This window comes from Zosterops lateralis, assembly GCF_965231275.1.
Source record: "Zosterops lateralis genome assembly, chromosome: 3".
Lineage (NCBI taxonomy): Eukaryota > Metazoa > Chordata > Aves > Passeriformes > Zosteropidae > Zosterops > Zosterops lateralis.
Window position 1 is genome coordinate 110,241,233 of NC_139764.1, and position 12,683 is coordinate 110,253,915.

The 12,683-nt window shown below is 38.5% G+C and overlaps 1 protein-coding gene across 7 annotated transcripts in view; it reads right to left on the reverse strand.

Annotated features, from left to right (window-relative positions):
- Positions 1–12,683, reverse strand: part of PKHD1 (PKHD1 ciliary IPT domain containing fibrocystin/polyductin) — a 237,303-nt gene that overhangs the window by 69,363 nt on the left and 155,257 nt on the right. For 6 of the 7 annotated variants that reach the window (XR_014589511.1, XM_083856783.1, XM_083856784.1 and 3 more), the window contains 6 exons: positions 10,013–10,126; positions 9,299–9,386; positions 6,688–6,842; positions 4,697–4,849; positions 3,434–4,312; positions 1,941–2,103 (listed from right to left, as the gene is read on the reverse strand). Coding sequence is in view for 6 of the 7 variants with exons in the window: in XM_083856783.1 (XP_083712909.1) it covers positions 1,941–2,103; positions 3,434–4,312; positions 4,697–4,849; positions 6,688–6,842; positions 9,299–9,386; positions 10,013–10,126 (1,552 nt within the window). In the remaining variant the exon portion in view is untranslated. The remainder of the gene's footprint in view (positions 1–1,940; positions 2,104–3,433; positions 4,313–4,696; positions 4,850–6,687; positions 6,843–9,298; positions 9,387–10,012; positions 10,127–12,683) is intronic. The other variant, XM_083856786.1, reaches the window with a different exon arrangement.

Here is a 12,683-nt window from a genome sequence, read left to right on the forward strand (position 1 = left end):
GCTTGGAAAAGCCAGAAAAGCCTATAAATTTCTATTTAAGTCATTAACTACTGGCTGCCACAGAGGAGGGTACCTGTAACAGGAGAGGTGTGTTGAGAGGAGCTCATCTTACTGACAAATATCAGACAGTTGAGATGAATCATTTCCTAAACAAGGGTCTGTATTGACAACAGAAGAAGGTCAGTGTGTTTAAATAACACCCTAATTTTTGGATGTGTAGTGAGCTGAATTGCTTTACATTGCAGATTGACTAAAGGTTCAACACAGCTTAAAGGAACTGGTGAACTGAGCATCTCACACCCATGACAGAATCAAATAAGGTAAAAAGACTTCTACTCCAGTGAAGTCCATGGAGATATTTTCAGATTGGTGCATGGATTCTCATTAAACCTGGAAGAAAATTAAGAATTTTTTTGGTTTCAGGCTGAGAAAACCCAATTGCTGGTACCTTGAATGGGGCAAACCTGTATAGGCAGAGATTTGCAGTAAGGGCAGAGGAACAAAAAGGCCAATTCCTCCAGCCCACCCAGCTCAATGGAGGTGGAGAACAAAGACTCTTCTGATCCTGACTGTTCAGTTCTCGACCATCTCTTAGCAGATCCAACATTTCTGCTGGTTAGGTCTACCAGTGGGAAAAGCAAAGTGATTCACAGATTTGCTATATTCCCTGATGTTTCTATTTCCCCTCTTGCTCCAAGGCAATGCTCATCTTCTCTTTGACAGGACATATCCATCAAGATATCCCTTCAGGATGCTGAAGCAGAACAATGCAGACACAACTTGGATCAAGCTCAGCAGCTGCAAAGGTGGATTAAATATTAAATAAATGCATGCAGATATTGCATGAGGAGCACTGGGAGATGCAGCCACCTTCAGAGGCTCAGCAGCCTCCCCAGGAAGCCTTCAATAATCCATGTGCATTCCTCACATTTGAAAACCACCAGCTCTTGCACTGGGTATTCAGCAGCTCACTACCAGCAGAATATTGTGGGATGGATACAAGCGTGAAACATAATGGGAGCTGACAAGCTGGACAGGGCTCAGAAATCTACACGCAAACTAATGCCCTGAGCAAAAAGCAAAAATATAGAATAAAATAAGAAATTCTGGCAGAAGGCTGGAGGGGCTCTAAACATAGCAGTGTGGGACACCTCCAATTATTTTTGACTGGCAAGTGGAGTCCACGCTGGAAATTTTTTTTTTGCTACTTCAAGGCTTTCCTGACATAGCCCCTGCATTGTGTTCAGTGACTGCAATAAATAAATAGGCATGTGGTTTCCATTGGATGTGGTATGTCTAAACCACTGCAACCAGCAGTGACTTAAGGTTACAGATGAAGTTCTCCCCTCCCTCCTCAACACTCACAGATGATATTCTCCCTGGGCAGAAGCAGTTCTGGCAATCATTTGACATCTCACAGCCTGCCTTGTACTGATCAACATTTCTGATGTGATCTCGCAGGCACAAATCAAGCCACGCTTCCCCGACCAAAAGGACATTCCCTGTCTCAGGGTTTTTTCCTGGAGGTCCTGACATTTTCTGAAGCCTGAGGCTGAGAAGTCAGAGATGCTCAGGATGGGGGTTTAAGAAATGGGATATGTGAGGCTTGTTTTGCTACACAAATGTCAGGAAAAGGAGAAATCCAAGAGGATTGGTGTGGAGATGCACCTTGATAGAATTCGAAACTCAAATTGTAAAAGATTGCCCTTAACTAAATTTGGTGGTGTTTTGGTGGGTTTGTTTTTTTTTTTTTTTTTTTTTTTTTTTTTTTTTTTTTTCCCTATATTTTAGGTTTTCTGTGCATGTTTGTTGTCAGAGCTTGTTCATTTTTGTCAGACAGGAGCAGTACAAGAGCAGAGATAAGGGGAGGGTAGTTCCAAAGCTGGAGTGTTTGGTTTGGTGTTTTTTGAAAAAAGATAGTTCAGGATGGAGCATTTTACCTTGTTGGATGAAAGTAGAACTTGTCCTTCTCACTGACATGTAACATCCTTGATGTCTCTGCTGTGATGAGAGGCATGATGCCTAAATGATCAGCATTTGACATGATACAGACATCCCTGTCTTCACTGTAGCAGCTCTTCATAAAACCAGTAAAGGTGACTTCTGCCAGGGATTAAGCGAAGGAAAGCGAAGCAAGGAAAAGTGGTTAAAAGAGTGCCATAACTAGAGATAAAAAAGTTTTTTTTTTTTTCCTGTGATGTTTTCCATGTTAAATTGCTCCCATATATATCTGTACAAATTATTTTTAAATCAGACTAATAGCATTTTTTGTAGATCTTCATGTGGCTTTAGGATACTCTGTAATCAAGTTATAGCCTATGTTGACACAAACCAAGTCATAACCATAGGAAATGAAATCAAAGAAATAGTAACTGAGGAAAAAAAAAGTATTTAATGCATTTTTATTTGATTAAGTAAGAATCAGTTAAATAACAACCTGCCTTGGATGTTTTTTCTACTTGCTAGAGATTAATATAAGACAAGCAGGGTGTGATGACACATACTTGGCTGCGGCACTCGACTCTTGTGCAGCTCCAAAATCCGTATTTCACTGTGAATTTTTTGCGAGACACTGCACAAGTGTATTTGTCTATCTCTCTTATTCTTCAGTAAAAAGGGGATAATGAATTTTCTTGCAAAAGTAAGTAGCAGTGAGGGATAAAGTCACAAAAAGCAGTGAGATATTTAGATCCCACCATTGCAACCAGCTATCAGTGTTCTGCTATAAACAAAGATTGTTTTGGGGACGGAAAAATTCATTTGAAACAAAGATCCAGGATACATAACAGACTTCTATTCCTCTTGTGCAATCTCTTATACCAATAAAGGTCATAACTGCTTCTGTGAGTTGTAGTTCCTATGTTCTGTGACAATTCCATCCAAAGTGTGATATTCACTTCTTTACCAAATAAAGATTTGATATCTTTATTTAGGTGGGGGTAACTGTGGGTCAGAGACATTAATCAATTGGAAAGGGAACACAGAAGGAAGGTATGTGTGAGGTAGAATCTATACATTATCATGGGACATAATTTTCATGGAATCATAGAATCCAAAAATGGTTTGGGTTGGAAGGGACCTTAAAGATCATCTCATTCCAATCCTCTGCCGTGGGCAGGGACACCTTCCACTGTCCCAGGTTGCTTCAAGCCTCATCCAACTCAACTCTGAACACCTCCAGGGATGGGGCAGCCACAGCTCCTAGGGGGAACAACTACCCTGCAGTAGATTCAGGAAATGAAAAATATCAAATAATATCCTTTTCTTAATTAAACTGTATCAAGTTGTAGAATAATTCTGTTATTGATTTCACTGAGGCTCTGATTTCTCCAACATGTCCATTTGTGGGAGGCTGCAACTTCAATTGGAAAAATGGAAATAGTGAAGAAAAACAGTGACAGAACAGTCTGGCCAGTAGAGACCGAAGACCAACCTTTCAGCTTCATGATTCCCAGGGCTTTTGGACAATGCCCAGTTTTGTGCCAGGGATCCTCTGGTCTTTGGCTGGGAACAGTGGTAAATGTGGGCCATAAAATCCCAACACGGCCTCTTAGGGGGTAGAGTGGGGGTCGGTCCTGGGCTGTTGGATCAGCTGAGTGAGGCTTGATCCTGTCTCTGAGGCAGTCAAAAGTCGAGCTTGTTGCAACAATGATGGAGTTTTTGAGTTCTATGGATGTTTTCCCTGTGTAGCATTGCTCAGCATAGACACAGTGCACCACTGCCAGGAGCCCCACGGTGTTGTCCACCAGCACCACGTTTTCCACAATAACGCTGCCTCCAAGGTGGAGCATGACACCATAGTCATAATTCTTATAGGACAGAAAGCCCGTGACTCTAGTGCAGGTCTGAAATCCGTCTTCCCTGTACAGGTGAACACCATGGAGACTCGAATGGGCCACATTTCCATTGCAACATTCTCCATCTGGCAAACATTCTTGGCCTCTGATATGGAAGCCAATTCTCTCAGATCCTGCCACAGCATTGCCATGGAGGGAGACACCAGTGGCCAGGTTCACTTTGATGCCAGCAACCCAGTTTAAAGAACCTGCTGGCTGCCTGCTCAGAACAACAAGGTTCCTGAGGAGAGAGTGATTTTTCCCTTCCAAATCAATGCCAGGTCCAGTGGTGTTGAACACCACGTTATTGTGCAAAAAGATCCCACTGCTCTTGACTCCTTTAATCCCAGCTCCACAGCTGCCACTAATGCTGGATGACACCACTGAGGACTCCTGGGATACATTTCTGAATTCGATGGCAGAAAGCTGAGGAGGCCCAAAGTTCAGAAACTGAACATTTAAGAGTTGAAGAGCACCTGCAATGAGATAACTGGAGTGAAATAAAAGCTTATATTACATAAGGACAGGTAAAGAAAACCATGTTAACAACGGACAGACATATAACAGCAGGTACTTTGTCAGTGATGGGTATTTTTTAATAAATATATACAAAGTCATAGTAAAACCTTACAAAACACAGAACAGCCCCTCCTAAAATATCCTCAATATTTATGAATATTTAGTGATGCTCATGTTTCATACTTGCTGGCAGTCAGTTTGTTCTGACTTCCACAGCACATGTTGGACACACATGTTGCTGCACCTCTTTCTTGGGCAAAACTGGTGCAGTATTGCCCAAGATGATGAGGACAGGAGAATTTTTGCCAGCTGCTTGATGAGGACAGGTGAATCTCAACTACCTTTAAGCTCAATCCTGCTGGAGCCCATGAAGTGTCCCACCAGCACCCTTCCAGCACAAGGCACATCTGACTGGATCCGCACGTTCCGCGTGAGGAGCCCAACCTCCGCGGCCAAAGGGATGGATCTGCCATCTTCCATGTCGTGGGCACGCCCTGGGGAGGTTCAGCAAAGCAAATGTGATAAGTGTCCATCATACCTACAAACCATTGCTTTGAGGGACATAAATCCTGACAGCTCCTCTGCAGAATCTGCGCTGACATTCAGGTGTGCTTCACCCCCAGCGCAATCTGCATGCATCAACGCAAAACCAGAAAGGCCACCTGCCCGTCAAATATTCACTGTGCACTTATGTTTTACCAAGATATCTCGTTTTTTAGAACAAGAAGGTGCTAAACCTTTCCCCTGAGGTGTGCAGGTGCCAAAGCAATGAACAGGTTCACACTTCATTTTTTTCCAAGCTCTGCATGCCGGAGTTACTCTTCAGCACACTGCAGAGTTGATCTCCGTTAATTTTCCTCAGGATCAGACTAATGTCAATGCCAAAACATTGCTACAGACTCTTGCCTGTGTGTGTTTTCTAAAAGGATTTTAAAACATTTTTTTCAATGCCTTTTCAAAGGAGACTTTTGCACAAGTTTATGCAGCTGTCTAGTTTGGATTAATCTCAGGTGACTTTAGACATATTCAGATGTGATTTAGTTATCCAAACTGGTTTTATGCATGATGGAGAGCAATAGGCAAATCTCAAGTGCAATTTGTTGTGTATTTTATATACCTGCTTTAGGGGCAGATAAAATATGAGTGAGAAGGATGTATTGTATGTATTTTTTCTGCTTTAATTATCGAGGGAGCTGAGAGTGACTGGCTCATGTGTGAACATTTACTGCAGATACCTACATTTGCCAAGGTGAAACTCAGTATTTACCCCTTAATTGTCCCATCCGTCCTTTTGTTTCAGCTGTACCAAACAACTGCTGCATTACTCAGGGGGTAAGAAGTAATTTCCCCTCATAATACATTTATTATATCTACATCAGCTAAAAAGAGAGGCCTAAAATGCATAAACTACTGGAAAGGAAGTCTAAATGTGTTATGCTTTGAACTGCACATTTTGTTTGAAAAATGCAATTGTCATAAAAAAACTGTGCCATGCAGGCTACTGTTGATTAACATTGTGGATAATTGCAGAGCAGAGCTCAGTTCCAAGTGAATCTTTGATTACTGGCTCAGACATTTAAACATTCATCATTTAAAACATGATATTTCTAGATCTTTCTATGCATTGCACTAATTTCTGTGCCTACTGGCTGGAATAAAGATCAAATTTTTAAAATATTGATATGTACATGAAAAAAATCCTTGGTTTGAAGGTTCAGAATTTGTACTGTTAATAAAATCCTTTGAGTTTTATTAAATAAATGGTAATAAATTTACTTTACAGGCTGAAATAAGAATAAATAAGGATTAACACTGCATCCCTTTTCCCACAAAAATACAGACCCCATGCAGTCTACACAGAAAATAGAGATATATGCAGATTTTATATTTATTTAGATATTAATTTATAAATACATTATTTTCATGCCATAGAATTGATAAAATTTTGTATTTTAAACTTTAGAATATCATTATTTTGAAATTTGAAAAACAGGTGAGGTTTAATTATTTTCTATGTTTTTGACATCCCGTAGAAATTTTACAAAGGGACTAAAACCTTACATTTCTTTTTTTCTTTATAAAAAGAAAAATTTCTTTTTCTCTCTGTGAACCAGCTCAACTTGAAACAGGGGAAACTTTTCCCAAACAATTCAGCACTGAATTGATCCTATTCACAGAAATTCGTGTTAGAACCAGCGAGCTATAAAAGCATATGGAGAAAGAAATGAAGATACCACAAGAAAGTGGAATTGTTCCTGTTGAGATACGAAATGGAAAGTCAATACTTCCAAATAAAACTCTCAAAAAAAAAAAGGAAAGAAAAATTCCTTACCAATATGTCTGTGCAGAAGATGTTCATGAATTCTTATATTATGACCATGGACTTCTTTAAGTGTAACTACTTCAGCTTGGTGGGCTTCATAGGAGGAAGAGCTGATCACAATATCCCCACCTTGATCCCAATCTACTTCATCCTCCACAAAAATCCTGTAACACCATGATATAAACTTAATGTCATCACACTAACGAGAGTTAGGCTCACAAATTTCATTAAAAATGAACTGGTTTGCTCAGGGATATCTCAAAAAAAAAAAAAAAAAAAAAAAAAAAAAAAAAAAAAAGTCCACAGGCTATGCTTTAGGAAAAGCCCCTTTTGGGTTTTCTGCAAAAACAGATGTCTGAAATATGTGAGAGGAAATTAATCCTGAAGCATTTATTTCACACCATTGATTAACAACATATACAGCTCCAGCACAGCATTTCAGAGTTCAGGTTGCCTCCAAAAGACATATCAGACCATTTTTGGTGCCAGGAGTATTCTGCAGAGCTGAAAGTTAGCTTTGGATTTAAACAACCATGTGCAGGGTCATGTAGCTGTCTGCATTTGGCATCTAAACTTCCGCTAGAGCTTGTTGGTCAGTCATTACCAGTGAAAGACAACTCAGTTCTCTGAATTGGGCACTTCAAGCAGGATTTGATTCCTTAAATTGATTCCACCTCTTGCTATCTGAGGTACCCCTAAAACATCAGCTGGCAGATGTGACAGGACTGGTCCCTGGAATGTTCCTAGAGATAAACGTGCCAGCCATGGAGGGAGCCCAAAAGCATCTCATATGAGCCCAAAGACACCTCAAATGGGCCCAAACCGTCTGTTTAGGAGCCTGAATCCTGCCCTTGGTAGCTGAACACCCTCCAGGCACCAGCACCTAAAACTCTGCTGGCTACTCAACGTTGCACAGAGTCCTGCATTTATTTGTTTTAATCTTGAACTGAAGATCCTCTTTTACAGTCAAAGTTGTATTAGTAGTTCAGAGGATTTTTAGCTTCATGTCAGGAAAACAAAAGCATTTAGTGACAGTAAAATGGATAATGATCAATGTTTATCTCTATTTGACAAACAACTTGTCCTGTTAAAGGGTGACTGCTACTGGCCAAGTGAAGATCTAAACTCCTCAGGGAATTATTGAGGAAAATGAGCACTGAGTGAATTCAGATAATGCTTCACATGCAGTCTAGATTGACAGAAATGCAGAGAGAAAGGAGATTCCTAAAGGGATGTTGTCAAGGTTTTCCAGAGTCTCTTTCCCCAATATTTTTCAAGGATGAGGTAGGTTCCAGATGAGCACTGAGAGTATACAACACCTGTGAATATTCAGTAAAGAAATCCACCAAAAATTTATTACTTTTTTTTTTTTTTTTTTTTTTTTTTTTAAATTACTGCATATCTTCTGAAACAGCAGGAAAGTCCTTCCTGAACTTATGACCTGATCCATATTGGAAAAGGATATAGAGCAGCTCCTCTCCTTCAATAAACTTCACTTCCTTCAGGTTTCATATTCCAGCACTGATTTACCTGTTTCCTATATCCAACCACATTAACTCTTAGCTGGATATTGGTAGACTTTTAATGAAAAATAGGGTTTGGGGTTTTTTTTTTGTTTGTTTGTTTTTGTGTTTTTTTTTTTTTTTTTTTCTTTTTTTTTTTTGTTTTTGTTTTTGTTTTTGTTATTTTGTTTTTTTTTTTTGTTTTTTTGTTTTTTTTTTTTTTTTTTCCTATATTTTAACAACTGAAACAACTCTTTGTGCAGCATTTAATGTGGATGCATTAACTCCAAACACTTGTATCTTAGCACCTCATGATATTTCATATAAAATATCTGGGCACCAACCCAGATCTAGCCTGGATCCATTTCATCCAAATGTTTAACTGGCCTGCTTCAGTCAAGAATCTGCTTACTCTGATCTCCCATCTTAGTCAGGGAAGGAGAAGAATTTCCAGAGGGTGATTCTAAAGTTGCAGGGTTTGGATCAGGATCAGCTACACAGCAATTCCTAAACAATTAATCTACACTCTGAGAGAGCTCACACACAACTCTGAGAGAGCTCACAACAGATGAGCCCTACTGGTGAGATCTTTTTGTGCTTCCACTGCTCATCTTTAAAATATTTCACAAATTATTCCTTCCCTAAATGCTGACACCTCTATCCTGATGGGAACTCTCCCAGTGAGGCTTTGTTATGCCTGGTGGAAGGAAGGAAGGAAGGAAGGAAGGAAGGAAGGAAGGAAGGAAGGAAGGAAGGAAGGAAGGAAGGAAGGAAGGAAGGAAGGAAGGAAGGAAGGAAGGAAGGAAGGAAGGAAGGAAGGAAGGAAGGAAGGAAGGAAGGAAGGAAGGAAGGAAGCTCAGCATGATTCACCCTTAGAATTTAGATTTCTTTAGAATTAAAGTTAATCTGGGTTGGAAGAGACCCTAAAGATCATCAGCTTTCCCATCATGGCGCAATTTTCTGTTACTCAGGTTGTTTTTTTTTTCTATCTAGACAGAATTCAAACAGAGCCCATCACAAAGGAAAAGAATAATGCAACTCACAGGAATATTAAATACAAGTCATAGGAACAGGAGCCAAACTTTAATATTTGAAAGCATATTTGGGCAAAATACCACCTTTCATTGCCAGGAGCAACATCAGTTCCCAGATGTGTCCAAGGCATCTTAGGATAAGCACTGTAAATTTGCACCTGTCCATAAACTCCTGGGGGAAAAAAAAGAAAGAACAGGAGAATTTCAAAGGTTAAGGGAAAAAGAGACTTGAGAAGAACTGAAGCAGTAACTAAATATATGGAAATCTTTAAATTTATTAAAGTGTGTTTCTATATTTTATGAGAAGTGTAAGAACAGCACAAAGCCTCCACTCAAAATACAAAGTGAAGGAGCAATAAATCCTCAATGAAGTAAAATTACCATCACATGTACAGGCAAGAAAGGGGATTTTACCACAGAAATCTCATTGACACAAATTAGAATTGAAGGAATTACAGACAACGATATCTAACATTTTAAAAAAAATATCTAAGTAAACACTTAAGGTAAAAAAAAACTCCAGGAATGAAAAATACAAATATTATGCAGTTATTATTAATCTTTCTGGACAATGAATTTTTTCCCCTTTGGAAAAGGGATCCAAAACCAGAGGAGAAATCCAAAATACAAAAACTTTTCATATAGATGATACGTTCCAGAAGATTAAAGGTTAGCTCTAAAATAAGTGTACTTTTGTTTGAAGTTTATCTGTACCACATAGTAACAGTCTCAACGGTTGTAGATTTGGATATTACCAAAAATTAGTTTCCTGTGAAAAGTGGAATTCATGTTTCATACCAATACTCCCTGGGTGGACATTTATATCCTCTAGACGATTACAGGAAATCCCTTCAGATGCCCGAAGAAGGAACAGCAGCTTTAAATCCCTTTCTAGAGGATGTTGGGAAGAACCTGCAATAAAGACAAAACAGCATCAAACCCACCACGAAATTATCCATGACTCCTGTGATGCTGAAAATGGGCAGGGAAACTAGGGAGGAAATATGTGTGAATCTGATTTTAAAGAAATCTCTAAACTGCTGAATTAGTATTTCCTTTCTCAACCAGTTTTTGCCTTTTTGCTCCTTCACAATTTCACCACTTCCAGGGTAATTGTGAGGCAAGAACGGGAAAAATTGAGAGATTGAGGAAAAAATAATTAGGGAAAAAGAAAGTGCCCAATAAGTTTTGGTGTGTGTAATGGTTATAAATCTGCACAGTACACTGTATTCCAACTTTGCCTTCATTTCTTTCACCAAGGGTAGTTTACAGTTTCAGAGGAAAATGGCCCAGCACTAAACAGATACTAAAGAGGAAAAAGTAGGACAGTTTTTGCCCTGGAGAAACGTATGCGGAGTCCAGTAAAGGAGTTCAGCGTTCCTTTAAAATTAGAGATTAAATCAATTATGCAACAGAAAATTGCAGCAGATGTAGAACTAAAATATATATATGTATCTGTACAAAATTAGCTGGCCTGTCATGTTCTTTTAATATTTGAAAATTACTAGTTTGGAAAAGAGAGCTGATTTTGTATCCTAAAGAAACACTTTGGTTTAAGAGCTTTTTTTTTTTTTTTGAGTGAAATCAATAAAACAATTCATTGTTCCCCACCAGCATCTAACTGATAGCTGAGGATATTTAAATTCTCTGTACAGCTTTTTAATGGGTAAAAGGCAAATAGTACAAGACTTGCATGTTCCCCATCTAATAGATCTCCCACCAGTGAACACGCATATTCCCTGGGGACATGGAGAGAATTATCTTTCAGTGTCCATAGTCCACCTAAACCAGCTATGATTTCCTTATTTAAACTCCCATAACTGTGGTTTAAACAGAGGAAAACCAGAAATTAGGTTGTGTCTAAATATGCTTTCACAATTTCTCATATTTTTTACTCCTGGTTACAAAGTATTTACTATTCTAGTTAAATCAGTTAAAACCATCTCATAAATCCAATTCTCAGCTCAGTTTTAAAACCATTTTTAAGTAGGCTTCCAGACTTAACAATCACTTACAAAGGATTGGAAATGGAGATTCCATAGGATAAACTGGGAGTTCTCCCTCCCTTAAAAGATCTACATCTACATTTAGCTAAAAATCATAAATTTTAGTCCAGAAAAGCACAAGATATTAAGAAATGTTACCCTTGTTTAAAAAAAACCAAAACCACACCAATAAAAAAATACAGTCAGAGTGAGAAACAAAGGTCATAATAAAACTATTTATAATGGAAAATAAAATAAAATAAAATAAAATAAAATAAAATAAAATAAAATAAAATAAGGAAGATAATATTCATAGAAATTCTTCAGTGGCTGGAAACTCTGATTGGTAAATGATACAAAAGAACACAGGAGTCATCAATCAGTAGAAAAATTCTATTTCTTCTAAGAATTTTTAGAAGTAAAATATTGCCGTCAATAGTTCCATGGTTTAAATCAATGGATTTCAGTAACTTGAATGCAAGTGCTTGCAGAGAGTTTTCCAGGAAACCCGTTGGACTATTAAGGTGGACTCTTCAATAATTTTGGGATCACTCATGGTGTCTGAGAGCCCTTGCAGAAAGCTAATATTGTGCCAATATTTCAAACAAAGATAAAAGTAAGAGCCCCGGGTAATTACAGGCCTGTCAACCTGACACTGATTCTAGGGGAAAAATAAATAAAAATGGAATGTCCAACTCTGAACATAATTAATAAATCATTAAAGGTGGATGATATAATTAATGCCAATCAACCTGCTTTTACAGAAAAAAAGGGTAGTGTGAAACTTCCTTGTTATCATCTCCTAATGAGATTACAGGTCTAGTTGATAAAGATAATAGCTTTGATATTGTATAATTGGCTTCTTCAAGGCACTTGGCTTAGTAGCACAAAACTTGGTGATTAACAAACTACAGCAGTAACATGGCACACGCTCATTTACAGCCTGAGTGACTGGAATGGGGACATGGACTCAACCAGGTCTGGTCCTCCAAACCCTGTGGAATTCAAAGTTTTATCAGGGAGCCAAAGTTGTGTGAAGATACTGAAAGTAAGCAGATAAATAGGCACAAATGAAGAGAACAGGCATGGTCTAGGAAAGTAAGCAGGAATTTTGAAGGAAGGAATTAGGAAAAAAGTGAATAATGCTCTAGTGGTTGGATTAGATGACCTTCAGTAATCCCTTCTAACTTTACCCATTCTGTGATTCACTAATATTGAATGTAATAAGGCAAGAGGTTTGAAAAGGTAAGAATCTCTCTGGGAAAGAATAGAGAAGAATGAAAAACAAAGGGAGAAGCTGGGTAAGGTCTCAGAGACACACTTTGGCTAAGTCTAAATAGATTCTGGCAGAATGGCCCATGAAAATGAAGATATGGAAGCAGCAGCTACCTCAGCTTATTCATAAGGGGAATCCAAAATAGTTAATTCACATAAATCACAGGGGCTGGGTAAGTTTCAGAGCCTTATGAAGTAACTGGCTATGA